Source organism: Calidris pugnax, unplaced genomic scaffold (genome assembly GCF_001431845.1).
Source record: "Calidris pugnax isolate Ruff unplaced genomic scaffold, ASM143184v1 scaffold17, whole genome shotgun sequence".
NCBI lineage: Eukaryota > Metazoa > Chordata > Aves > Charadriiformes > Scolopacidae > Calidris > Calidris pugnax.
The window spans coordinates 8511950-8539921 of record NW_015090794.1 but is presented as its reverse complement, the minus strand read 5'-3'; the positions used below and the strand labels follow the sequence as shown (position 1 = coordinate 8539921).

Sequence of the window (27972 nt, the reverse complement as noted above, 5' to 3'; positions counted from 1 at the left end):
AGCAGGAGGCAGCTCAGTTACTAGAGCTGTAGTTCGACAGTTTCTCTGAAAATGAATGTGAGTAAATCTGGGAAAGAAATGCAAATAACAGTAAAACATTATTACTTCATTTTGTCCAACATAGTCAGACTGCTTTGCCACTAATTAAAACTAGTTCTTCCTCGAATCCTTTACTAGGATTACTGCACTGTTAAACTGTTTCAACTGTCATCCAGATAAATCAGATCTCCAAGCCCATTCCATCTTTCTCCTTTCCACCACAGAGGATAGTGCTGCGTTGAGAACTAGAAAGTTGGGCAATCTTGACTTGCAGACTGAAGTTTCAGTGCACTTTAAGCACATGATGTTCCTGTATGCAGGTTCTGTTCCCACTTTGTCTTTACCTTTCTCATTAGTCACAATAGACCAGTGGTACTTTCTTTGCTTATGAAATCCTTTGAGATCTAATGGTAGATAGCGCATATTTCTAAATAGCTAAGATCTTTCAGACTTAGGCAAATATCACATCAGTCACAAATCAAATTAAAAGGAGGTAGAGATAGAAAGATTCCCTCTCAATGATTACAGGCTACACGTGTACCTGAATTGTTGCACTGAAACTGTGCACTGTTGCAGTTCAACAGAATTAGTACAGTACAGGATTTAAGTACCACATTTCAGTCTAATGTTTTCTCTAGTTAGTAGCTCACACATGTTTTGCAATATTTGCCTGGTTACTTTAAGTGTGGTCTGATTCTGTTAGAGTAAATCTACTAAGTCTTATTTGAATTAGTAGCAGCTACAGCTGAGAATATGAGGTTGTTCAAAGAAAAGAGATATATTGGTGATTTTCATTAGTTTATTTCTATGGTACTGTGTTATTTGAGAAAACAGAATAATAATGATTCCCTTCGGGGAAACATTTGCAACCTTTGCAATTTCTGTATCATGCACTCGTATATCAAAGGTTACTTTTCAAATGAAGCCAATGAGCCGTGGAGTGCTGGGGAACACCTTGCGCATGTCCATGCACTTCTTGTCAATGTAGAAGGAGTTTGTCTTCACAGAAATGTCATGTTCCAGGTTTGATTTGTCGAGGATCAGCATCTGCAGAGTATCCTGGGCTTCTTGCAGGCGTCGCTTTAAGGTCTGTAAGGTGTCATCTATAGTGTAAACTTCAGTGACAAGCCTGAAAAAAGAGAAGGGGACAGGTTGCTCAAGTAACTTTAGCAGTCCCTCACCGCATAACTTTTTTGATAGTGGAGAGGTCGTGCTTTCAGGCAGGATTTGAACAGCTGTCTTGGACTGGATCAATATGAAACCTATTTGCCAAACTAGCTTGTATAGCACCTATGAGAAGTGGTGGCTTCTTGCTCACGATGACCTTCAGCAGCAGATTAAGCCACTCTGCTCTGATATATTTTTCTAATTGTTATCTTCTTCACCTGCAGCCTCTCATTTGTGTAGCCTCTCTAGGACTGGGCTGAGCACAGGGTCCTATAGGATATGTTTGGGGTGAATGTTACAGCAGAATGTTGGTGTAGTTCATGACAGCTTAAACTTGTGCAGCAGGATGTGCTGAACAGTCTAGATTTGGCCCAGAAGCACATTAGTCAGAACAAGAATCACTTCCCAGAATAACCATTGAACATGGAGCTCTGAAATCAAGATTTTCTGTGAGCTGATATCAACCACTTTTCTTCCAGTGGCTTATCAATGGAGATGTGGCAAATCTTCTTGTGTAGTCATTGACGTTTACTACTCTCTTTAATACTGTCAACTTTGTGTTTTGTCTAATGTGCTATTAATTGCTCACTGCATTATAGAATATAAAAAAGATTGAATTTTTTTTATATTTTTTTTTCCAGAACTAACCTTAACTTGTTTTGGGATAGTCTCAGTTGTTTCAGCACAGAAAAACTAGACTTTATTAATTTGTTTTCTGTCTAATCCCTTCAACTACAAAGCTGGCAGCACACACAGAGAACAAGCGCCAACATCAGCACTTCCTCTTAAATAAACAGCAAACTCGGATAACATTTACATGTTACAAAGAAGTAGTTCATTTGATATTTTCTTTCCCTATTAGAGCTGAGCTATTGGGCTGAATTCCTTCTTGCTTTAAACCGTATGAGAGAAATACACAGAGCAAGTTGTTTAAAAGCAAAAAATCCATTAAAAGTGAATTAGCAAATGGTTTTATGTTCTCAGATAGATAGGATTTTGTCTCTAAGAAATTACATTTTATTTGAGATATGAGCTCAGCCAAAAACTGTGATAGAAAAAGTCTCAATTTCAAATACCCTGTCAGAATTTCTATTTCTAATTGCAGTTATGATGAACATAATATTTAATGATCTGGATCAGGCAAAGCATTAAAAATAACCTGATCTAGATTAAGGATCTGTGGTAGAGGAAAATTCATATGTATTTGAGGAAGGAGAACAGGATATGCTAATTACTGTCAGTATAACTACATCTACTAAGCAGTGTACTTGTATAAACATTTTGGTTAAAATATTAGAAATCATATTAGACTGACAGAAGACTTGCATGTATGTAAGGTGTAAAATATTCCCAACTAGCTGTGCAACAGCTTGTGAAGCTCTCATGTACCCTAGAAGCTAGTAGGAGTTCGATTGATTCAGAACCCTTAGGTAGATTTTGGTTTTAAGTAGGTCACATTAATGGCTTTTCCCTTTAATTAAAAAAGATATTCAAAGGTATTCTGATGTTCCAGTGTTTTTAAATGAAGCTTCCAAATTTTTTTTAGGCAGGACCCTTTGGAACATTAACAGTATCACTGGTAATTGTGGGAGGAAGTGATAACGTGATATGCTTCAGCATAGTTTTCATCTTAAATCAAACAACTTCTATATCTTGGATACATGCAATCCTGCTGACTGGACTGATATCAATCATAATGCCGTAGACACTTTTGTGGAAGAGATCTTCAGGGAGGAGTTAGGGAGAGAACAAGACTCCGTATAAGACTGGAGCTGTGTATTAACATTTAAGGCCATCTTGTTTTGGTTTTGTTTTTTTAATATAATGCTGATACTAGCTTGTATACCTAATTGATGGTGTGGTGATAGCTGAAGGGGCAAACGATCTGCTCCCGTAGTAAATGACACTGCTAAGGGAATGCTACAGTGCAATCAGAGGTTTTTCTGGTTTCTCACAGCTGAATTCCTGCATCTAGAACAGTTGTGACTTACATGATGAATTTATATCCTTTTTGGATAGCTTTTAACTTAGATCCAAAACAATATTTTGTGACAGAATGGATGTGGAGAGCAGAGTGTGAAGCTGAAGAAAGCTAATATATGGATATGCCAAAGGAAATGTCACATCTGATTAAGGAGGTGTATAAGGCTGAGGAAAAAAGGTATATAAGGAGTTAGAAAAAGCAAAAAGATGTCAGTACAATGAACTATTATTTACTTGCCCCTTCCTTGTTTGCATAGAAGCTTTTTGAACTGATAAAAAGCTGTTCAGGAAAAAACAATATAAATACTCAGTTTAAAGCATTAGGTACTTCAGTAATCTTGTTGTATGTTAACCTGTTCTATAAGGTGGGATTTTGCTAGAGACAAAAATAAAAGGGGAGAGTTTTCTATTTTTGTGCAAAAAATATGCAAAATTTTCTTACTGGACTGAGAAATTCAGCTACAGGAGGAACTCTGGTGCAGTATTTTGTGAGAAACACCCTCTCAAATACTTTGAAGGCTATTTTAAATAAGATATACTTTATAGGATTCTTTTGGAACACTGACGTGTTCCAACTGTATTGGAGGAAATTAAATGGGATTAAAATTCAGAAGACCCTTCTTCAGTCATTAGGGAAGGGAGGCCAGTATCTCGGATATCTTCGTGTCTGTCCAGAAAGACACAATACACACTGTACAATGGGTTATAGCACAGGGATCACCAAGCTAATGCCAACACGTGCTGGGAAGCCCCCATAGCTATATAACCAAAATGTAAGCCAAATGAGCTAACCTGTACAAAGATGACACTGGAGTCACTATGTACCTGAAAATTAGCCGAGGCAGTAAGAGATGTTGCCTCATTCTTATTTGCAATTAACTTTTTAAGAAGCTTGACCATTAGAGAGGCTTTTTGCATCAAAGGACAGAATTTTGTCTGGGATAACAACATGTTTCTAAAATTAGGTATTTCCTGAAGTGAAATCTTGTGTTTCATAAAGAATGGAGTTAAAATAAATTCCTAAGCCCCGACTTGGACATAAGACTGAATCCCAAAAATGTATCAGCCACCAGCAAGCAATTGAGCTCTCAAGGCAACTACACACATTCAACATTAAATGTTTTGACCCATTATTTCAACATAATTGCTTGGATTTTACTACTTTCTCCCAGAATTTGTATTGCAATGTAATGAATGCAATTCCCATCTTATCAAACTGATTCACACTGTCATTAAATTTCCTGTTCTTGAGGGGCTGATGAAGGAAGGGATGGAGTAGTCTGGCCTTTACTTACTGAAGCTGAGGTGCATCACAGCAAAGTTCTATATTGGGTCGTCGAGTTCTTCCCTCCAGGCGGGTCTGAGCCACTTTCAGTGGGTACTCCTTTGCCTTTATGGATCTCTCCAGTAACATGATTGTATCTTCTGTCTGGAAGATTTCCTGAAGTACCTGAACAAAGCAGAATGTTTTTGTAAGCCTCATGTGCATACAACATCCCAACTCACTACTCCTTTTAAACACTCCTGTTGGAACTGCTTCCATTCTGGCATGTCATTTTGCTTTATTTAGGGGAGGAGATGACTATAAACTCACATCAATCAGATGGCTTTGTATAATGTTGGCTTGATCTTGCCATTTCTTTAAAAGGACATATGGTAATCAAATCTCGCAGGAGAGCCAGAAGGAGGGGACTATACGTTCGTACATCACATAAAAGCATTTAATGAAGTTGTTACTGGAAAACAGGCAAACAACTTCCACTAAGAAATGCACCGTGTCTTTCCTATTATAAAATTAAAAAGTTTGTAGGCAAATTGCAATATAAATTCATTACAAGCAGAAGACGAGCACTGAATTATTGTGATGGGGGAAATTCCAACTGTGTTTTTGTGATAAAGCCATTTTCACAGAGGCAGTGTTTATAGCTCTACAGAGACTTATTTCCATTCTGCTTCATTATCTAATTTTTCTCCTAAATAAAAATCTGCTGCTTGATCTGTGAACATTTTACAAACTTAAAATTCCAATAAACTGCCCTTTTCATTTAAACCTTCATTTCATTCTTATTTCCTTTTGCCTCATGAAAATTCAAAAGCAATCAAGTATGTTCCTGCTGAAATTGTTCCATGCTCCAAGTATTCTTGGGACACTTGCTGCAAGAACTTCAGAACACAAATCATATTTTCATACTGAAACCACATTCTTAAAGTTTTCAAAACTCCCCTGGGAGCTGTAGAGGGAAGACCAAATTCCTTTAAAGGCTTATTTTCTGTAAATGGAGAAGAAATGGAGTGAAACATCACCAAAAATGAGATGCACAGTGTAGTTTTTAGTTGCAGCGCATGTTATCATACAGTCATATTATCCCTGAGAACCCTGGAAGTGCTGCTTATATGTTTAAATCTGTGAAAAAAATATGAGAGAAATTGCAAGAGAGAAGTTTTACTCAGTCTTAAAGTTGGGAAAAAAATGTTTATATTTGGGTCATGCTTCCCAGCCAATTGATAATTATGTTACTTTCGTTTATCAGAATTCATTACAGCCAATATGGTGAACCTGTTCCAGCTTTTCCTATAGACAGCTTTAAAATGGAAGAGAACAAATTGAACCGATGTAGTTTCTCAGCCAGTCTACTAAAATCAATGCAACTTGAATTTCAACAACCACTCAAAATGGTGTAATGTGATACTAAATTATGTTGCTATTTAGATCTTGCTTACACACTAAGTTGTACCAGGCCTGTTAATGATGTGTGTGGTTTGAAAATTCAATTAGTTCCTGCTGCTGAAAGGTTATTTATAGACAAAACCCAAAGAGTTAAGGGTGCCAGGAACCTGCACACCACTCCAAATGCTTACGGGCATGTTGACATTATGTAGTAGAGTGATGTGAAAGATCTCCCAGTGTCCAAACCAGTTCAACCCTTACGGTCATGCAATTTTCCAATAGGTGAGTGATCTTAGACCCTGAAGCAGCAATGTATGGACATGACTGAACTGATTTGAAGCCAGGTCTCCACATTGTACTGAGCCCTTTGGGTCTAAGGTTGGTTCTTGGAGCTTGCTTGAGTGCATCCTCACCCAAAAAGAAGCTTTAACTGCTTCTAAACTGCAGGGAAGAAAATCTGGTTTGTTACAAAGGTAATACGGTATGCAAGAAAGTGAAGCAAACTGTAGTGAATTTCTCCCTATATTTTATTCTGCAGTGGTTCCTTCTTAGGTATATAATCACGGTAAGCAAGCTGTGTTTGACAGGGAATATTTATGCAGGTAATCCTTTTTACTATTTGTTTAGCAGCAGTAGTACTTAAGATGAGTTGTTAGATACATTATTTAGCATCTTGTCTACAATTCTACTGGTTACGCTTATTTCTATAGATAGAAAGCAAGGGCAAGAGACTTTATGAAATTAAGTGTCTCCATTGTGCATTAAGCCCACATTTTTCCTTTTCGCTGAGTTCACCGAAGATTTGGGTCTTCTGCTGCTCAGACACAGAATTTGAGTAGTTTTTGCCATTGTCAGAACTTTGCTATTTGTAACCTCCCTAAGAGAATCCAGGGTGTGTTCCTCTGTACCAGGGCAAGGTGAGGCCCCGCTGCTGGGGAGGCTGCTGGGGATTAAGCAGATGGATGTCGGGGCAGTTTTACAAGCCTGTCAGTCCTACCCTTTGCTCCTGCCCTTCACCTCCAGGGCTAACCAAAACCACCAACCTGTGGGGACGTACCAAGGCTGTGAGGCAAAGAATACGCAGTGCTTTTTAGAGGTCACCGGCTGCTTAGCAGGGTCCTCCTTTCCTGTGTTTATGTTATAGCTTCTGTCACCACAGTGGTGTTTCCCATGCTACGCCTTGCTCTCTGCGAGGGAGCCAAATTCACTGCAGGATACTTCTGTTACCTGCAGCGGGGTGTGGGGAGGACATTGGCCCCTCACATTAATCCTACTTACAATTTGGAATGAATGAATTGTAAGCCGATTTATTTCTTTTTTAGTAAGAAGTGTGATTTAAAGTAAAAACAGTGAATCAAAGCAGCACGTATCTCAACCAAGTAAGAAGTTATGGGCAAAGTTATGTCTCAGTTTTGGAAAGGATCGAGGGGGTTATTTGTTTTCTGCTTATGGTAGAACAGAAGTCTTGCACTCTCAGTTCAGGTTCTGGATAGGACCTTTGTGGTTCAGACTTTGAGCTTTATTGGTAGTAATGCTTTCTTAGGCAGCAGGGGGAAATGGTGATTCACCTTTGTGGAGCAAGTCTATCAACAAACCAGTGGAATTAGAGCAGCCCAGAGCACCGGGTTAGAAATGACCCGTGACTCTGAAACCCCTTCCCCAGAAAGATGCCACAGCTTCCAAATGTGCTTGTGTTATGGTAAGCATGTAATGTAGTCCCTGTGCTGGTGCTTTCTGTCCTGTGATACTATGAATCAAAACAATTTAATTTATTCAGTGAGTGGAGTCAGGCTACATGATCTCTTACAATTAATTAGTGCTAATTGTTCTAATCAGGTTAGAGAAGAGGATGAAATTAATATTTTCTGAGAGACATTTTTTTCCTGCCCTCTTTTTCTTTGAAAGCAGTATAGTGTATAGTATGTGCCCAGAAACACACTACAGCAGGCTCTGGAAGCATTACACAAATTTGTAAGATCACCAGGGAAGAAATTTAGTATTCTTTAGTATTTCAGAGAAAAATGCTACTCCTCTGCCATAAACCCTTATTATATAAGGATTGCCTTTAGCAAACTGGCCATTGCAGTACCATGTGACAGTGCTTCTGTAATGGGTGGGTGCCCTTTTCTTTTAAGTTCAGTTAGCAGAGTGGTTTTCTGAACCCACACTTTTCTCAAATCCTCTTCTGGTGCATTCATATGTGGCCAAACTGTGAGTACAACAGCCAGACCACAAACCCATGCATTTCAGATTCAGTTGTAACGTTTCAAGTGCATGAATTTTGGTAACTGTCGAACCTGAGGTTTGATTCCATCCCTCTACAGCGCTTAACTGTGCTGTCTGGCAGCACCTGGCTGGGCCTCATTGCCCACTGCCCACGTAGCAAACCCAGAGGTGTTCCCTTAGTGACACAGAAGCAGGAGAGTGTATTCTTCTCTCTTTTTATAATACTAAGTGATGTGTGCACCTCCCCCATAGACAATGGCATATAGCTGACACAGGATAATAGCAGTCTTCTGTCTAGAAGTGACTCAAAGTTTGTAGAGCTTGCAGAGCCCACAAATTCACACAGTGGTAATGTTCAAAAAGGGCAAGCTCTGAAGTCTAAATAGAGAATGTTTCTCTTTCTCCTGAATACACTATTTCATTAGTCATGAAAAGTGAGCTTTTATCGATGTCACTGAAATCTCAGCTTTATGTCCAACCTTTATAACCTTTTGTGTTGCCACAATACGCGATAACTACACTCCTGTGCCACACAGCTTCACTATGTGCTCTAGTGTCCTGCTCATAAAGACAGTCTGCAAGCACATTATGCACGACCGAGACAATTGATTAGCGCTACTGAGCAAACCCCTCCTTCATTCGCTAAAGAAAAATATTGTTTAAACCTGCCTGTGAATTCAAAATTCAAACATGAAACTATACATCCATCTTTCAGCCCTGCTTGGCTGCATGTAAATGGATGTGGTTTAAGTTCATTGTGTGTTCTCAATTTTTTTTCTTTTTTTTTTTTTTTGCCCTGTTGAACACCGGAGCAGCAGCCCATCCTGCAGCCCACGCTTCCCAGGCAGTCTGACACACAAAAGGACATCACAAGCCTGATGAATCACATCACTTTAAAAAGGAAGTTACAAAGTAAAATAAATGTCAGAGAGGTAAGGCTATTGATTGAAATTTAGCACAAATGATAGACTATTAATTAATAACTACAGCTGCCTGTGAAGAGGCCTTTCCATGTAGATTTATTCTTTTCATTCTCAAGAAAAATACAAACACCATTCTAGAACACTGAAGTAGCTTTCAAATACAACATACTTTTTTTTTTTTTTTAAAAAAAAAAGAAAGCTCTGTCATTTAAGACATACAAAGAAAAATGTCCTCGGGGGAACCACCTCCAACGCATTGCAGAAGCTTTGTACAAACAGTTTTTTGATTACTCATTCTGGCCACACATTGGGCAAAATGACTTAGATACTCTGCTATACATAAACGGATTGGTGGGGAGGATCACCAGATAGTGTTGCACCAGTCCACGTCATTTCTGGATGACCTCCAAAGGCAGGAAGCAAAAACAACAAATGCGAAGCAGCGTGTTCCTAAGAGCATGGTGAGGGATTGGCTCGGGCAGCTGCCCATCCGGAAACTTTCCCTGCCAGGACATGAGTAAAGTTTTGTGCTGCAGCGTTCTTGAGAGCTTGGAGAAAATTGCGTTCTCCCGCTGTTCCCTCGCTTCACCGAGGCCGTGATTTTTATAGGCTGGATACAGTAAGATTGAGAGAACAAGCTGTTGAAGTCACACATGTTTCATCATCTAATCAGATAGTCTTATGTACAATGTAAGCATTTTTAAAATGCTGCAGACTGACAGTTCTCCTGGTTTCTTTGGTGTTTCTGAGGTTTGCTGAGTGTTTACTATCCAAATGCAAAAAGCAGCAGCCCAGTAATATGGTGGGAGGAATATCCTTGTGTCTCCTCATTTTGTAAATTTCTTTATATTTAGTATTTTGCCTGCTAAAAGTTTTTTAAACTTTTTTCACTCATGTTTCCGTATTTCATCCAAAATATTTTGTAAAAGTTACATTTGTTAAGGTTATGGTACATAATTGAATGAATAGTGTAATTGGGACTGATTTCAGAATTAATTTCAGGGCATGTGACCACATTATTTCAAAGTAAAACCATGATGTCTTGCAATCTTTGGATTACAAGTATAACCCAGGTCTTGAATCTGAAATGGATTTGGACCTGACAGTTTTTCCTGTCATGTCATAACCAAATTCTTCATAGGGATTACCGTGTATCTTGCTATATTTGTTTTAAGGTTTATTTGCTTCTTTTGAAGCTTAGTTGCAGGTCACTGTTTTATGACTTGTTGAATTTTGTTTTGTTTTTAATCAGATGGTGGTGGGAAGTAGTCCAGGAATCTTTTAAGAAAAGAAGAGCAGCACACTTAAAAGAAAAAAATCACACTCAACAGAATGTGACATCAGCAGGTAACGCATTCAGGTAGTTTTGAAGCAGAGTTAGAACCCTTCTGAGCAGTAACTTTTGGGAATTTCTTGTGTATATTCGTATGAGATGACTGAGCCTTCAAAGTTAAGAAGCAGCAGTTTAGTTTGCACCCAGGGAAAATATCTTCAAACTCATGCATTGCACAATTCATCAGGCATATCAGGAGTGGAGAGACTGGTCCACATGTGGGAATATTACAAGGTTTTATTTGTACAGCTTCCTAACAACAGGAATTGGGCTGGCCTAAATGCAGTCAACAGATTTGAAAGCTAAAGCATTACTGGAAGTTTTACGCATGCCAAAGGAAACCTATAAACATTTTCTTTGTAACTGTTGAAACTATCAGAATGTAAATACTATGCTTTTAAAACAAAGGCAGCTTTAAATATACATCTGGACTTTTAATCTGTGTCCTTACACAGATTGGTCTATTCAGCACAGATTGAAACAGAGGAGGGACCCTGGGCCTTTCATTTGGTTGATATAACAATTTACAATCTTTCAAAAGTCCTCCTTCCACTGAATTCCAGTGTGCATTTTTTACTTTAATCTCTGAAAATAATCAATTTCACATTCATATGCAATCAGTTTCTATTTAACTTTTCCACTGCTCCTAAAAATGTACAAGATGTTTATTTTAAAACAGATTTATTAAAATTAAAGGGAGAGAAAAACATGGGATCATTTAACTTGCCCTGGATTTTCTAAAATATTTCCGAAATTACAGAGGAAGCAATAACTATGCACAAGGAAATGCCTAACTCTTTGCATACCTCCTTGCTACAATTTTAACTATCGAAAAACAAGAGCAAGCATCAGAGTTCTGTTATTTCTCCATTTTACACTGTATCATACTTTCAGATGCTGCAGGACAAGCAATTTTAGAGTGCGTCATCACACACAAAATTAAGTGCTATGTTATTAACGTACTTTTGCTAACCTGGTCAATATAACAACAAAACCAGCAGTTTGGGCCTTCTGCACGCTCTGTTTTGTTTCAAATTACTTCGTCTGAGAGAAGGGTATATGTCCCTTTAATAGAGAGAAGATGTCTCTAGAAAGAGATGGTGCCAGAGAGAAATAGCTATGGCTCATGCAGCTACTCTATAATACTGATTCTTATCAGGAATGAGATTATTTTAGTCATTAATGAAATTTCAATCCAGTCATCTTAAAATTTATGCAACGCATTTGTCTCATGATCCTTTGGAGCCCAAAAATACTTCTTTTCTAGAAAAGCTACTAAATATGTCCATCTCTTTTTCCTGCGAGGCAGCCCTTTCTGAGAATCAGGAACAGTTTTATGAATACATATGAGCTCTGCTGCCTTGAACTAAGGCCTGTTCCCTTTGCTGAGCTGACGTGAATTGCCTGAGTGCAGACAGGTTGCAGGGGAGGGAACAGCAATAGTAGCAACCACCTCAGCTTCTCACAGGTAAATGTTGTGGCAGAAAGAAGTTACCTTCTACATCAGTGCCAGCAAAGCCTTACATCCACTCAATCCAGGCTGCCTTTACTTAACAGCTGTGTGTCCCTCAGGGTGAGAAGAGATTTCTCTTATTTTGTGAATAAAGAAAACTGGATTCACCACAGCCTGACTACCTCATGATGTGCAATGGACGTCACTTGATTATGATAACTCTATCCTCCTCCATTTCATGTTCCCCTTAGGCTAATCTTGGAGTGGAGTGTTGCTGAACGGCGTGCTGAGGAGCCAGGCTTCTCCCACATGGTTTCTCCACTTACCCATAGCTCATACTCTGATGCGCTCTATGCGAGTCTTTATAATTTCATGACATTAAGCAACAATGTTAGGAGAGAGAAATCTGGTTTTGTCTTTGAGTGCCTTAGCTTTCATCTGTAGTTTCTCTTGGTTTGTAGGCAAAAGTCTATTCCTAGCTTCAATAGCTATTTACTCCTTCAAACAGGTTTTTCCAGGCAAGTTTGAGCTGCCTACACCAACCAGCACACACCTTCCCAACCACTTCTGAGTCATTCTTCATTAATTATCTGAAAACTTTAGTCTCGAACAGATTCCAGTACTAAATGATAAGACTGACTGTACACTTAGCCACCTTGAACAGGAAAGAAAAACTGTAAATACCTGAGATTTTAAGGCATACATAGAGGAAGTGAAAAAAGCAATCAACAAAAATATATTAAAGCACTCATGTGAGGAAACATTGGGGTCTGAGATGGAAACTTTTGTGGGGCAAGCATCGCAGAGAAGGGACTCCCTCTGCTACATGTGTACTCCTTCCTGCAGCTCACAGCGCTGCTGCACCTCTCCTGCACACTTCTTCCATGAGCACCTCCCATCGTGTTGTAGTATTTCTGTATGTTCCTGTTCAGAGGAGCAGGCTGTGCCCTTTTCAACAGCCGTAGGAGAGCTCCTGTCAGAATTTCTCAGATAAGAAGTTTGAAAACTCTTTCAGGGACTTGTAGGCAGTTTCTGGTTTTATTGCCACTTAGGTTTTCTTGGCTTTCATTCTACATTTTATGCTAGTTATAAAATTAAGTAGATTCATCCCTTGAATTAGAAGTTGTACAAATTAAAAACATATTCAGTATTTCGTTCTAGCCACCATATAAACATACTCAATGGTTCCTAAGACAGGAAAATGTGGGGGTTTTTTTCTTAAATATATAAGTAAATTTATGAAAAATAATGTGTGAAGGATGGAGACTCTGAGGGGATAACTTATTTAAGAGATGGAGTAACTTACTGAAACAAAGTTCTGTAGGCTCTTCAGGTATAGACTAAAAATGTACTAGGCAAAAAGGAAAGTAAGAGTTAATTTCCATTATATATTGATGTAATAAAAAGCCTTTTCAAACATCAGTGTCAAACAAAAAACAGAAGTGGAGCTGTTTCTAAAAGCACACATTCTCAGTGAACTGAGTGGAAATACTCAGAATCATGGCTACTCATTTATTGGTGTGGGTAGTTATTTTTTCATGTTTCTACTAAACCTGTACCTGTTTTTCTAGCATCTTTCTGATCCCTGCGCTCCTGGGTAGTGGGATAGCAAGGCTTGCAGGAAGGGTGGTGCTGGGCACTCTGCCTCTAGGCAGAGAAACAGTTCTGAGTACAGTACAGGTGTTGGAGCTGGCAGAGATAGTCTGCTATTTAGGTATGGTATAAATACTGGACTATGTAAACATGTCACTCGCTCTCTGGTCTGACTGATTCCCAGAGCTAATGTACGTAAACATCCTGCCCTGTTGGTTATTTCCAGGAGACTGAAGCCAAAGTAACTATTTATGTTAATATTAACTTTATGGAAAAAAGATGCAAACATATTAATGAGGGGCTTGCACCATGATTAAAGGTTTTCCTTCTTTTTCTGAAGATTTGTGTACTTTTACACCTGTTGTAAAATATATTTATCATAATGTCTCTTGGCATAAACTGAATGTTTCTTGAGGCATGCTGAAGACAGCCTACCACCCTCCTCTACATTGAGTTGTGTACACTATATTTTCTGTTCGCTAGCCTAAAAATCAGGTTCTAGAGCAGCTCTGGGCCTGACCAGAGTCATACACTTTGATTAGACTCTTGCAGAATATTTGCATCCCCAAAGACCATATATCTGTGAACCCAGAGATGATGAAAGACAGTGGAGCTGTAGTAGCTTTTTTGGTTTGTGATCTAACCCTTGCCAAATACCTAGCTATGGCTTCTGCCTCCAGCACCTCATATTTCCAGCATTCTGCTATCCAAATTCTGGATGAACTTTGCATTGTCATGACCAAGATTAATCCCAGAATCAAGTCAGATAAATTAATCATAGACTTGTGCAGTTGGCTGGAAATGGAAGTGGGACATTTTCAACCTTAGGGACAGAGAGAAGTCTTAGTTATGCACTAAGTCTGCGCTGCCTGCAGGTCACACTCGTCTGTCCTGTAGCAATTCCTCTTTGTAAGCCAGTGCCTACACAGAGATCAGAGCTTTAAGGAAGAACAGTGGTCTTGATCTTGAGTTCCTGGGGCTACTGAAGCCATCTATCTGTGGTAAGCTGTTGCAGTGATGAATTTCTTTGCTCTGAAAAGCAAGAGCTTATGTTTTTCATCTAGATTTGTCTGACTTTTGCTGCTCAAGCAAAAAGTCTTCTATTACGATTATTTTTTCTTCTGTATAGATATTTGTGGGTTTAACAAGTTCTCTGCCCCAACCCCAACTGTTCTTTGGATAAGCTAAATAATCAATGTTGTCTAGTGCTACTAACATCACCCTTTTCAGCCTGCTAAAGAGAAAGTTGAGGAACTTATTCTATCAATTACTTGCTTTCCAGTCCTTTAATTATTCTTGCAGCTGTGATTACTTCTGGGCTTTGGAGTTGCAGTAGGAAGTCCTTTATACCACAGCCTTGCTCCCACATACTCAGTTTGCCACTGTATCGATGGCAAATTGTCTTAGCCTTCTAGAAGAAAATCAAGCGAAAGTAGGCAGCAGTAATTTTACATAGAAGCTCTACAGTCCACTGGATGGGGACACACATAAAACAGGTTTTTAAGGACAGCGTTTCCCTTCTGTTTTCAACAGTTTCCTGTTAAAAATTGTACAAAAGCAATTTAATCCTTTTTTACTGTTCCTCTGTGGAAATCACTTCCAAGACTCCTCACAGATTTGGGGATTTTCAGCCTCACTAACCAGCTTCCCTAAAAGAAGTGGCAGGAAAAGCCAAATAGCAGACAATGAAAGTCAGACAATTTCCTGAATACATCAACGAAGTAACAGTGAGAGCAGACAGCAGCTGGACCGAGAATGCAGAAAAGCACATGGGAATCACTGACTGCTCTTTGGGTACTCCCCTTGTGCTGACTGGGTTACTTGATCTGGATTTAGAGCCTATTCAGTACTGGGATTCAGACCAAACTCCAAGTAGAATAAAGGGTAAGAACGCATCTGATCTGCCTCGAGACAAGACATCTGTGAGTTGCTAAACCATCCTGTTGTCCCAAAGCCTTAAAGTACATCAATCCCTCTAACTAAATGCAATTTGTTGTAGGTTTACAGTAAAAAAAAAATGTGATGGAACAGGTGAATACATATCATAAAATGATGGTGTATGCATGCTTTCATCATGTGTTGTCGGATGACTAGAAATTGAAGACATTCGATCTTCTTTGGACTGTTTTAGACATTAAAAAGAGACAAAGCAGCTTGAGTGTTGGGGTTTGAGAAAGTTATTTAAGGAGCAAAAATGCATTTTTTCAAATGCCTACCAGGAGAAGTTCTTAGATGCATCCCTTGGCTTACCTGGATTGGAAAGTGTGTATAGCCGAGGCAAACTAGTTTAAATCTTTTTCTGAAGACTTTATTTTTTTCATGTGCTTCTACATACTATGTGTGAACCCTCTACGTCGTGAACCTAAGTTAATTACCATGACAGAACCTCAATCAGTTACAACATGAAAATTCTTGGAGTCTATTGTTCAATTGTATTTCAGTAACTCAAGGTAAATGGTGCAGGAACGTGTTAGGAATTGAGGTACAAGTCCACTGGCAGTACTAGAAGCAGACAAAATGCTTATAAAAACAGATGTACTGCTGGTGCAGTTATTACTCTGAGACTTGTACAGTTTGTAACCTAAAATGGAGACATTATGTCATTGATGGAAAAGGTCTTGGCAAAACTCCTGGCACAATGCTTGATAGAAGTAAAAACAGGATATCTTCATCACATAAATACGCTCTGTGTATCTTTTGGTATATAGAACACACTTGTCTAGACATCAGGGAAGACAATACCCTAGAACAAAACTAAACAGAATAATAATAATGGATTGCTGATCTTCTTTACATATTTGTTTATATGAGAAATAGAAATGTGGTGGTGCTTAGGAGAAGGAAGCATTGGAAGGACTGCTCTAGATTGTTCATATAGAGCCTTTGATAACACAACTGTTACCAACTACTGTTGAACTAGAATATCAACCCAGCAGCAGGCCTGTGAAGGGCTGCTGCAGACAACAGCACCCGAGAAAGGATGATGCAATGTGGGCAAATGCCTACTAAGGGGGAAATCCTTGCTCTTTGGAAGTAACTGGTATCGCAAACTGCACATGGAATTCCTCAGCTTGCCTGGGTAAACTCAGAACTAGGTAAATCTTATTCATTCCTGTATTTTTATTCCTGTTTATTGTTTTCCAAGCTCACGTAATCTCACATGTGATATAGTACTGTCATCAAGCAAGGGAAAGAAAGGCAGGAAGAGAAAGGCCCTTAACAGTTTGAGTACAGCAGTGCGAGAATATTCCAAAAGATCATTACCAGAGCGATACCCAAGTTCCTTTTGGTAGTGGATTTCCCTAAACAAGTTTGAAGCAATGACATTCTTGCACAGAAAGTCAGGACTGTAAACGTGTGGCCATAAAGCCACCATACATATAGGCAATATAAACTAAATATGAAAAAAATCAGGCCAGGAGAAACATTTTAAGTACATTTATGACAAATACTAACTATAGCACACAGATAATCACCACCACAATATCAGTGACAGGCACTAGTATAGCGTACTGATCCAAGAGTTTAAGTCTAATTAGATGAGTTTTTACAAAAAGCTTAGTTCCAAAGGAAAACTAAGCTTTTCTCAGGCTAATAGATGAAATCTAGAACGTAAGACAAGCTATTCCACCTGGTGCTCAATGCTTCTAAAGACCATGCAGTGGACCACAAGTGAGACATTAGGCGTTTGGTTTATAATCTTAACCCCCTGATTTTAGAAACAAACAGTTACAGGAGGTTCCCTGTAGGGCTTTTTTTGTCTGGAAGAGATTTTGCTGTTTCACAAATCAGGAAAGTATTTTACATTCCGAAATAGGCTCCAGACCTCATTAAATTAATAGCTTTTCGTGGTTCCAAGATAGCAAGCCTTTTCTATGCTCATTTTCCTCTCATTTTATGGAGCTAGCCTGCTTAGCTAGGAAAATAATTTGGCAGAGAGAAGTATTTCTCTTAGAGTGGCATTCATTGGTTGAGAAGTCAGTGTAAAAACAGGCTTTGAAAGATTGCCTGATTTTTTTTAAGCCAGAACCCAGAATGGTGGCACCATCATCTAATTGCTAGTAGATGTGAAGGGAACAGGAACTGTAGTAGCTGCATGTGACTGCAGTCACATCCCAATGGAAGAACAGAAGTGCAATACAATTTAAGAGACAGCTATTAGCTGTCTTATAGTCTAGCAATATTTTTTTTTTCTGTGATTATTACAGACTCTACTGCAAGCGTGGAGAAAGAGGAAAGCATACTCTGCTATGCTTACCTATAGATAACTGTTTAATGAGCACTGACTCCTTATTCACTTCTGCCCTCACTTGCCTTTTCCTTCTTCTTGTCCTTTTGAGGTATGGTCATGAGCAAGAGCATTAACAGGACTTCTAACATATAACTCCACCCGCATCTTACCCAGCAATATTTTTGCTCAGTTAACCTATTGTATTCTCCATTCCTTTGGAACCAACCTGAATTACTTCTCACCAGCACAAGCGGTTTTCTTCTCTAGCATTTTGTTATTCTGATGTAACTACATTACTGTGGAGTTTGGGATGAGTAAATTATCTCTGCTATGTACATGCTAAGTAGTAACTCACCACTAACAGCAGCATTAGTTCATAGACTGCAATCTTAATTGGTATTTCTTTCATCCGTGTATCCCATACAAACTAATTCTGTATACAAATACGATCATGCAAGTTTCTCCATATAGCTTATTATTGCTTTTTAATGGTGTAACAGTATAGGGACATAAATAATATTTTTCCATTATATACCAGTTGTCAGCAGTTACGTATTATTATTTGGCATCAGCTGGGCTCCATCACAAAGTCCCTGCTCGTATGTTGATATTTTACAATGTACTTTGTGATTCCGTACATGCACCATGTGCTACCTCATGCTAGAAGTTCTTTTATAAATGGACACTCTAAAAGCATTGGAAAAGTTCAGTGGAAAATGTAAAGTAAATGTTCGTAGATTAAATCCATGAGAAACTTGGATGGCCAATTCAGGGATAAAGTGCTATAGTTGGCTAGATCATATACAATCAAAACCACAAAAAACTACATTCGATATCTTTCATGCTTTATAAGCTGGGGGAAGGGGAAGAAAAGAAAATGTTAATTAACGTGCTGTGACTTAACACACATTTAGCTGGTTAGTTTGCACTTTCCTAAGAGTCCCTAAAAATAAACTGAAAACATCATAAAGTACTTATGGCAAATAGAATGGCAGGAAAACTCTATTGTTTCCAAATGTGCATTGAAACAAATGAGTGAACATGAGGCTCCTCTGTAAGAGAAAAACTCTTATTGGAAGAACTTACTGAACTCTGACTGAAGTCACATGAAAGTGACCCAGGGAGTCTTGCCAGCTAAACAAGATTTTATCTGTCAGTGCAAAGGCAGCCCCTTTTGTTAACTTCAGAATATATGTTTCAAATTTTAACTAATACAATTCCAGCACATCACTAATTTCAGTGAAAACTTACTGAAAAGGTAATACAGATTGAGATTAATACAGGTCTCTCTCCTTCTGTGCCATTTCTGTTTTGTATGTTACGAAGACAAAGGCAGAACAAAAGTTTGAGATGTTCACTATCTTACCCACTCCAAACTATCAGGCTGTTTCTGACCACAACCAGGCCAAAATTCAGGTTAAAGATATGGTTTAGTGATTTTTTTTTTTTTTATTATTGCTTATTTCTTATTTATTTTTTTGTCAGAGTTAGGTTGATGGTTGGACTAGATGATCTTTAAGGTCCCTTCCAACCTAGATGATTCTATGATTTCTCTGTCTTTGAGGTACAACTAAGATAATATGCAGCTACTGACTCTTAGTGACTCTTACCTTGGCCAGTTGGGCTTGGAGTTTGTTCTTTATATCAGCTACTTCAGCAATACGATTATTCAAGGCCATATTGGTACTGACGAAATGATTCCACATCTCCTCAGATGTGCTCTCCAGCTTAGCCTCTGTATCCTCTCGGAGCTTGACAGAGTTGGCCCTTGCATGTTGAGAGCACCTGATATTGTCTTCAGTGAATTTAGCCCATGTTTCAGGAATTGAAACACTAGTAAGACATTTAAAATTAAAGAAAAACAAAAGATAAAAACATAGGTGAGCTGTTTTCTGTTCAGTGGTAATTACAATGAAATACACTGAGATTAAGTGTTCATCCACTGAACTATGCAAACTGTCCAATCACATAGATCAGGTGATTCAAAACGGTGGGTTTCACACCCACTTCTTTTTCCTTTTTTCCCTCTATAAACCAAAGATTTGGCAACAGCAAGTGAAGATCTTGGAGAACTGCTTCAACAGAATTCTTATGCTTTGCTTGGATATTGTAGCTGCTAACTCAGGTCTTCGTGGCCCTTGCATCAACTCCAAAGTAAGTAGGTTTATGTTTTGCTGTGTAAAGAATGACCTTTTCTTGCATACTTTTTGCTTGAAATAGTTTTTCAGGATTGGGTATGAAAATCATCATCACCCCCTCTTCTTGTCTTTAACAGATTAGGTGGTGGTCTGAGTTCATACCTGCTGCTGTATCTCAGCTGCAATTTGACACGTTTCTCTGCATCAAGGTTCATAGTGCCTTATGGTCTTATGAATTATTAGATTATTTAGCATGATCTTCTACACATTGCACACCAGCAAATTAGGCTCAAATGCCATCTACTTTTGTGAACCCAAATCTTTGTCCTGGGGAAACAGAGTTATGTGTCACCAACCACCAGAGAACATGAGTGCCCAACCTAGTTTAGGGAAAAGAACCAAGAAATCAGAGGAGGAAAGGATTGTTAGACAGCTCTGGTCTGCTATTAGAGCAGCCCAACCTCATAAGATACATATGACCTATATAATAAAGCATGTGGCTGTGATATCCTAGTAGCCCTTGTCATTGGGGGAATGGTAGCAGGAAAATGGATAAGACATGGACCTAGGAGTAAGGAGAACTGGATTTTTTTTTCCCAGCCCCAACACTGTCCTTCTGTGTTCTTCAGATAAATATCTCCATCCTCTTATTTCCCTATGTATTAACATGAACACCTCTGCTTTAATTTACGTGGCTGTTATGGTTAAATCAGTAATATCCATGAGACAAGCAGAAATGGCTCTGCTATAGAAATTCCTGTGAATATACAGAGACGGAATATCAAGCTCCTGCACTGAAAAATACTACCCATGAATGTTCCTGTTGCAACGTTGTGTATGGAAACAAACTTTGGGATGCTTGGTTTTGTGTCCAAGCTTCACAGATGGCCTTCATTATCATAATTAACATAATTATGAATATAAATCCCACACTCAAGTCTTTCCAAACTGGGAATCAGCAGGGCTCCAAAGAGCCCCCGGCTTGAAACTGATGCAGCATAAACTACTCTCTTTGGAGTTAAAGTCACCACTGTCTTTAATGCGTTGCTTAGCCTACTAGGTCACTTCTCCATTCACCCAGAAACATTTAGCGTATTTTATGAAAAGGTACCAATGTTTTACTTGCCAAACTGAAACTTCGAGACAAACTTCTGCCTGCATTCATTGCCTTCACTGACTGACTTCTCCACACAAAACTTCTTTCTAAGAGTTATGCCTCTATGTTAAACTCTGCAGGGAAAGGTCACTATTTATTGAGCTTCACATTTACTTTAGATTTTAATTGAACACTGAGAATAAATATTAAGGGATGCAAAAATAAAAAGTTAATTTTGTCACTGCTTGTTTTCTCAGGGGCCCTTTTTTCAGTTTTTCATAGGGTATTCCTCTCCCTCCAAACTGAAGTACTGATCTTTCTAAGCAATTCAGAATTCCTTAGTGCCACACATATATTTAGACAGTTTCAGGTAGCAACACAATACCATAGTAAAGCCCATAAATCAGTGTACTAAACCTGAGCCGACAGTGCTTACAGCTACTGGTCCAGACAATCTCAGTGTGCCTTCTGCAGGGTATTGGGTTTGGGGTTTTTTTCCATCTATAGTCTGATATTTATATGCTTATCAGAAAATTAGGTAAAGAAAATTAAAGTAGGTTTCCGTCTTGATTCTCTAAAATACTTAATATTTAATCTGTTCTTTTACATTGCTTTTTCGGACTGTAACTTATCCGGCTGGTTCTGTTGCACACAAAACACCTGCTCTTTTCCTGAGTGCTGCAGGTGTGTCTCAGTCTGCTAAACCATTTCAGGAAAATGTTAATGAAAAATGGCATTTCTTTGGATAATGGTTGGTGAGAAAGGAAAAGGGCTGTAAAACTTATCCTCATGAATCTGCTTTTTACCAGAGCTGACAAGAATAATTTTATTTATTGCTAATCCTAAAAGTAGGTAGTGTTACTAGAGTCAGCAGAATGCCTGCCAAGTTTCCTTCGGATATGCCCTCATTTTGGTAGTGAATGAGGTGATCTTTTAATGAAAAGCAGAACATAAGTAAACAAGTAATACTGATTTTTTTTTTTTTTTCCAACAAGACAGAGTCGTTATCATTTGAGATTGTGGAGTACATTCACCATGCAAATATTGCTATGTTAAAGAGTGATAAGGGAACTAACAAGTCATTAGCACAAAAACACTGCCCTCTGTTGCAAGCTGCTCTTCTTCTGCTATTGCTTTTGGATTGGATGCAGGTCTTGATGAGGCCACTACTAATAAACAGTTTTAAAACTGTGTACAACTGGGACATTTTAGTTCAGTAATTTTAGTTGTCTGTAATGCTAAAGCTGTGCCAAATCCTTTTGATCATCCTGTTTAATACATATTGCTCTATAGCTTGATGGCCTGATTTCCCAATAACCCAAGCTGATTTTATGGAAACTATAAATAGTCTTTGATATACACTTGCATGCTGTTTACCTCATTGCACTTAACTGCACACCTTAGCTGAATTATTATTTGTTTGGGTGTGATGAAGGCCACAGAAGAGTATAAATCAAAACCAGAGGGAGATGTGCATGAGGGAGGTTGAGAGCAAGGTATTAACTGCAAGATGGTTTAAACTGTCCTCACTGAAGAACAGAGCTCACTGCACATCAGTGCTGTGGGTGCTGCTGGCTGCCAGCTTCTGCCCGGCCTCCAGCAACCCCAGCTCCTAGGAGGCAGGGAATGATTGAGGATAGTGGAGGGTTTCACACCAAGGAAAGACAGGGCAGTATGGGGAGAGAAGCTACTTCTTTCCATGTGACTTCTCAGAGATAAGGCTAGGAATTGTGCTGCAATCAGGCTGGCTCTTACAGCAGGGAGCATGGAAAGAGGAAGCTACAATAGCCATTCATACTCACGTCCCATCTGCTTTCTCCACTCCATGGTAAAAGTTGATGCTGTTCGATGTGTTCCTCAGGTTAAAGCACTTCTCATCGATAAAAGAGGCTGTGTTTTTGTCCGAAAGATCATGTTCCAGGGCGTGCTGGGCATCTCTATTGATGCTGTGAAGGGGAAAGACTTATGTTAATCTGAACCACCTTTAATGCTGTTATGCTAAGTAGCTATTTGTTTTTATTATCTTCCTACCATGCTTCATTTTATAGTTTGTTGGCATTTACAGTGGCTTGAAAATGCTTGGTGCTGTAATTTATCTAGAGGGAGCTGCTGTACCATTCATCTCTTTTAGCCTCTAGTGAGTGTTCCTCCAAGAATTGAATTTAACTCACTGCATTTAATAATGTTCGTCATTCTGATGACAGCCAGCCACAAGGGTGAAACACAACAGGTATTTGATGTGTGGCACAAAGGAAAGCCCCAAAGAAAATGGGAGAAAGTCTTCAGTGATAACATTCATGCCAGCAAAGCTGTACATGAGAAAGAGAAGGGCAGACCAGAGCTGTGCTTTCCCATCTCTCCCATCTCTCCTGATTTGGGGGGCAAATTCACTTGATGTAATTCCGGTTGTATATCACTGGAAAACCTTTTTAAATATTTCTGCTCATCTTGATCACAAGGAGGGAAACATGTTGTTCTCTCTCTGCTTTCTTACCCACAAGGAATTTTTGGAGTAACTTAATCTCCATTGGCTCCTCCAAAAGTGGGGAAGGCCCTGCAGACTTTGGACTAGAATGGGAGTAATATGGATGAAGGAAGATTCCAAGTCTTGCTTTCTAGCACATCAGGAAGTCAGCACATATTGACACGTTTTTGCAAATATTGCTGTTTCTCTGATGCGCTTGTCAGTTGGCATTACTATGGGTCTGCCTGATGTGGTGACAGAACCGAATCAAAGGTCACCAGAAATACCAGCCTAAAGGGTGAGACAGAGTTCATGCCACCAAACAAGAACTTAGCTTTTATCTGATCATATACCCAATGTATTACAGGAGCAGAATGAACTCCACAAATGCATCAGGCCTGACTCATGTGAGTCCTGAGTGCCATTAATAAGAGCAATTGTTTATAAAATCTACCTGTGTCATCTTCTCCTATAATGTAATAAGCAAGAGCTGTGCAATTTTATCCTCCCTGTGCATGAGTACTTGAGCTGTTTCTTTTGAGAATCATGTTGTGTCATATACACATGACTTTTAAAACTTGTATCAGTTCTGTGTAGTTAACAGAACGCTGTATTCAGAATAGTTTTACCTAATTAAATGGTAAGACTTTAATTTGCATTTACTAGGATATTTGTGTACTCTCAAAGAAATAAAATTAATTCCAAAACATCCCATAGCAAAAATATATACAAATACACTTAAAAATAATTTAAGTCCATTCCATAACTCATTACATACCTTATGATTTGTTTATATCCCTGTTTCTTTTGTCAATAATAAATTTCCTTTGAATTTAGTTTTGTAATTAAAAAAAACCCACCTTTAAACTCCAGTGTGCCACATAGCAACATTGGCACAACTAAGCCGTAATTTTTGTGTCCCTAATTTTAATAAAAGATTTCAGAATACACATGGCTTTAAAAATTGAGTCACAGTCATCTTTAAATGGTACGTATTGCTGTTCTGCAGTTTAACATACAAATTCTATCAACGGCACAAATTAGAAGTGGAGGGCAATGAGCATCTAACTAACAGGCTAAGTCTCTGATTGTGCTTTTGCCATTTTCAGTCTGTCGTTAGATATGAGTTAACTGAATTCAGCTTTCCTGTCTTTAAAAGAGGAATTAAATGTAAAGTCTTACCCCAACTGTTGATTGATTTTCTGTGCAAGTTTTGTGAATATGTCTTGACAGTCCTTGTATACATCAACTTCCTATGGTGGAAAATATACGGAGTCAGTGCTTTCATCAAACTTCATTTGTTTCAGTGTATTTACCCTTTTGCATTCTGGATGTTGCAGCCTTCTTGCATACCTCAAATGCGATGTAGATCAAGAATCATAGAATAGTTTGGGTTGGAAGGGACCTTTAAAGGTCATGTAGTCCAACTCCCTGCAATGAGCAGGGACATCTTCAACTAGATCAGGTTGCTCAGAGTTCCATCCAAACTGACCTTAAATGTTTTCAGGAATGGGGCATCTACCACCTCTCTGGGCAACCTGGGCCAGTGTTTCACCCTCAGCGTCTTCCTTATATCTAGTCTACATCTACCCTGTTTTAGTTTAAAAATATTACACTTTGTCCTTTCGCAACAGGCCCTGCTAAAAAGTTTGTCCCCATCTTTCCTGGAGGCCCCCTTGAAGTGCTGAAGGGCCACAATAAATTCTCCCCAGAGCTGCCTCTTCTCCAGGCTGAGAAACCCCAGCGCTCTCAGCCTGTTCTTGTAGGATGTCTTTTGGTCTCTCTCTTCCTCACTGCTACAAAGTTGTATCTTTTTACTTCTTTTTGTATTACTTTTTATATTATATCAAACATAGTACATTTCATTGGATGGGGTTATTCTAATAAATATAAAATTGAATTTTTTTTGGCTTAAGTATAATGAAGGTACTTGAAACATGAACCTTAATCCATTAAATTATCCTCTCTAACTTTTTCTAGAGTTTCTACATTTTTCTAGAGCCATACACATATTTTGCTAATAGTGGAGTAAGTTGAAATATATCTGATTTCAGAAACAGGCTCCCTAAGGAAGTATATTGTAATATTCTTCAAAACTGTAAATATTATTAAAAGAAATTCAAAGCCAGGTTCCACTCAGCTTAAAATAAATAAAAAATACTCAAGCCAACCACCTGAAAACTATGCAAACACAGTAATTACTGTCCCTCAAACAAAGTTACGGTGTTCCAGCCTCTTTCTTTTTTAAAGACTCTGTTTTAGCCCAACATACCCTCTTACCTAAGTGTGCACACTTGTGAGTTTTGAAACAGTGGAGAAAGTGTTTTAAATTTTTGGAAGTCGTTTAGACACCCCAAATTTAAAAATACAGGCTTTGTCTCTGTACTTGTCCAGTGTGTGTAGGAGTGACAGCAACTTTAGAACTGGCTTTCCTGTTATTAAAAAATGAGCTTTTGTTGTCCTTTATTGCCACTATCTAGCTTGCTCCAGTCAGAGCAGTGCTTAGAGAGATCAGGCAAATACTCTTTATTTTTTATTTTGAAAAAATAATTTTTTTCATCTGTTTATATAGAACATTTAGCAGTATTTCATCCTATCCTGAATTCTCATGCTGAATTAAGTGCTGAAACACTTAAGCTCATGTATATTAGTTCCTTGTTTCTTCAGTAAAACTCTAAAACTCCAAGGTGCAGGCTATAGTAGTATACTAGTATGTACTAGTATGTCTGATCTTACCTTTATGAGGTTCTTTTCCACGTCATCATGAACTAAGTCTATACCCTTCCGCATCTCACGGTGGTACAAGCATTCTAGGGCTATCTGCAAGCAAACCAAGGGACATTTTAATAGGCTCAGTACTGCATTGTGGAGTGAAACCTTGAACCTTGCTGAAGGGGCCATTGAGCTGACGTGTCAAGTAATGACCATCTCTTGAGGGTGGAACAGAATAGGAGGTGGTTTCATTGCACTCAACTGATCCGTCTCAGTGGCTCATTCCTACTTACCTGTTAATATATACTTTTTAGGATTAGCTGCCACAATAGGTGCCATTTGATTAGCTGCTTATTAAGATGCAGCAAGCAAGGCCTACATCTCAACATGCCCAATTTTGTTGTAAATTGTGTGGATTAAAACACCTGTGGTGTTCTACTCATCCACAGGAAAATCCTTTAATCTCATCTCCCCTCATCCTCCCTCATCCAATGCCAAAGTTGGAAAGTTTCATACCTATACAAGAGAATGACTGCATAACTACCATCATTAAACAGGAAATTCAGTTAACCTGCTCCAGCAGGTTAACTTTACTTTTAATTGTCTCATCCTCTTCTTTAGAACCACAGTAATAAATGAAACAGCATGAGCTGGCACAAAGCCTTTCAGCAGAAATTGTTCCCTGAATAGAAAGCATCCTCACCCTGCCACTCTGAATCAGTATAGATACAGACAACTAAAAATGTCATTATTGAATACTGAGTTTTGAGTTTCTATTTGTACTTGCCTAGAAACATTTATGGTAGACATAGCTTCCATCAGCAATACTCCAGATGTTTATGAGACAACTTGGACTCTAGTTCTTGCGTGATTTGAGTTTTTGCTAGCATCATTCATTGACTCTTTTATTACTGTTGCTTTTTTGTTGCAGTTAATTTACCTTTAAGACTCTGTAGAACTTCACAATGTAGCACAAATTATATTCCATCCTATGTGAAAATACTATTTTCACCAAGCAATAGCAGAAAATTCAGATTAAAAATAGATAAAAATAAAAATATTGGGATATTGCGGCTTAGAGGGCCATCTTCTCCTCTCCTGTAATGTACTGAGTGACCGGTCAGTGCCTGAGGGAGACTCGGCCTCCTGGACCCTCAAGCAGAAAGGAAGGAAAAGGCAGCCTAGAAGTGTGTGTGCAGGTTCCTTTGTTGACTTTTCTATAGAAAGCCCATGGTGGCCAGGTTTTCTTACTGAGGTTAACCTTTCACCAAGATGTGTCAGTAAAAGCTATACTAGTATTCAACAGAGGTAAAGCCATTTTCTGTACCCGTTCCACAGTACAGTCGTGAAATAACAGGCTGTGTCAAACCTACCTTCAGTGGTCCTTGCAGGGCATCTGCAGCAGCATCGAGCCGCTGCTTTACTGTTTCCAAGGCTTGAGTCTCTTTCACCAGACACTCTAGCTCATGGATGAGCTCAGATCTCCAGAAATCAATGTTGGTGATCCTCTCTCCCAGGTTTCTTTTACTGTCTTCTTGCATCAGAAAAGTCAGTTGATCCTTGTTTTGCATCAGTCTCATGGAATCAGTGTTCAGTCTACTGGCACAGTACCTGGAGGCTTCGGAGCCTTTTAACTGAACCGCGTTCGCATGGTGCCAGTCACGAGTGCTGTAGCGGGTGTGCAGGCTGGAGCGTAACGCAGGCAGAATAGTGGGCGGCCGCCCACTGCAATTAAATTCCTTGTCGGAGATTTCAGGGACCAAAACCACTTTGTGCAGCAGACTGGGCCTCCAGGAGTTGAGGTAGCGGTAGCCTGGAAGGCAGTAGGACTGATAGGTCTCCTTGGTGGTGCTGGTGGGAGCTAGATCTGGCAGCAGGCAGTTCTTCCTTCTGCCACAGTAGCTGGCTGTCTGCGTGGTGCCCAGAAACTCCATCCTGCCCTGGGC

General features: G+C 39.0%; 2 protein-coding genes across 4 annotated transcripts in view; one reads left to right on the top strand and one right to left on the bottom strand.

Annotated features, from left to right (window-relative positions):
• NUBP1 (nucleotide binding protein 1) overlaps nucleotides 1-27972 on the top strand; it is an 82979-nt gene that overhangs the window by 44742 nt on the left and 10265 nt on the right. Inside the window, exon 1 of one of the 2 annotated variants that reach the window (XM_014936568.1) lies at nucleotides 10265-10366. The exons of the other annotated variant lie outside the window; for it this stretch is intronic. The gene's annotated coding sequence lies outside the window, so the exon portion shown is untranslated. Of the gene's footprint in view, nucleotides 1-10264; nucleotides 10367-27972 lie in introns of those variants that run through there. 2 annotated transcript variants of the gene reach the window in all.
• Nucleotides 866-27972, bottom strand: TEKT5 (tektin 5). Of its 2 annotated transcripts, XM_014936564.1 has the most exons (7): nucleotides 27400-27972; nucleotides 26051-26134; nucleotides 24497-24567; nucleotides 22653-22796; nucleotides 19227-19449; nucleotides 4485-4639; nucleotides 866-1168 (listed from the first exon to the last, which is right to left on the bottom strand). In XM_014936564.1, exons 1-7 carry the CDS (start codon nucleotides 27958-27960, stop codon nucleotides 955-957), a joined length of 1452 nt encoding a protein of 483 aa, XP_014792050.1. In that variant the 5' UTR covers nucleotides 27961-27972; the 3' UTR covers nucleotides 866-954. The 2 variants fall into 2 exon arrangements, with proteins under 2 accessions (XP_014792050.1, XP_014792051.1); XM_014936565.1 differs by lacking the exon at nucleotides 26051-26134 and having other exon boundaries at nucleotides 955-1168.

What these genes read in the sequence shown, in the direction of transcription:
- TEKT5 (XM_014936564.1), bottom strand. Translation starts at nt 27,960, where the DNA reads ATGGAGTTTCTGGGCACCACGCAGACAGCCAGCTACTGTGGCAGAAGG. An exon ending in GTGGAGAAAGCAGATGGGAC is followed by an intron (nt 19,450 to 22,652) that starts GTGAGTATGAAT and finishes ATGTCTTACTAG; the next exon opens with TGTTTCAATTCCTGAAACAT. An exon ending in TCCAAGCCCAACTGGCCAAG is followed by an intron (nt 4,640 to 19,226) that starts GTAAGAGTCACT and finishes TGCTTTGTTCAG; the next exon opens with GTACTTCAGGAAATCTTCCA.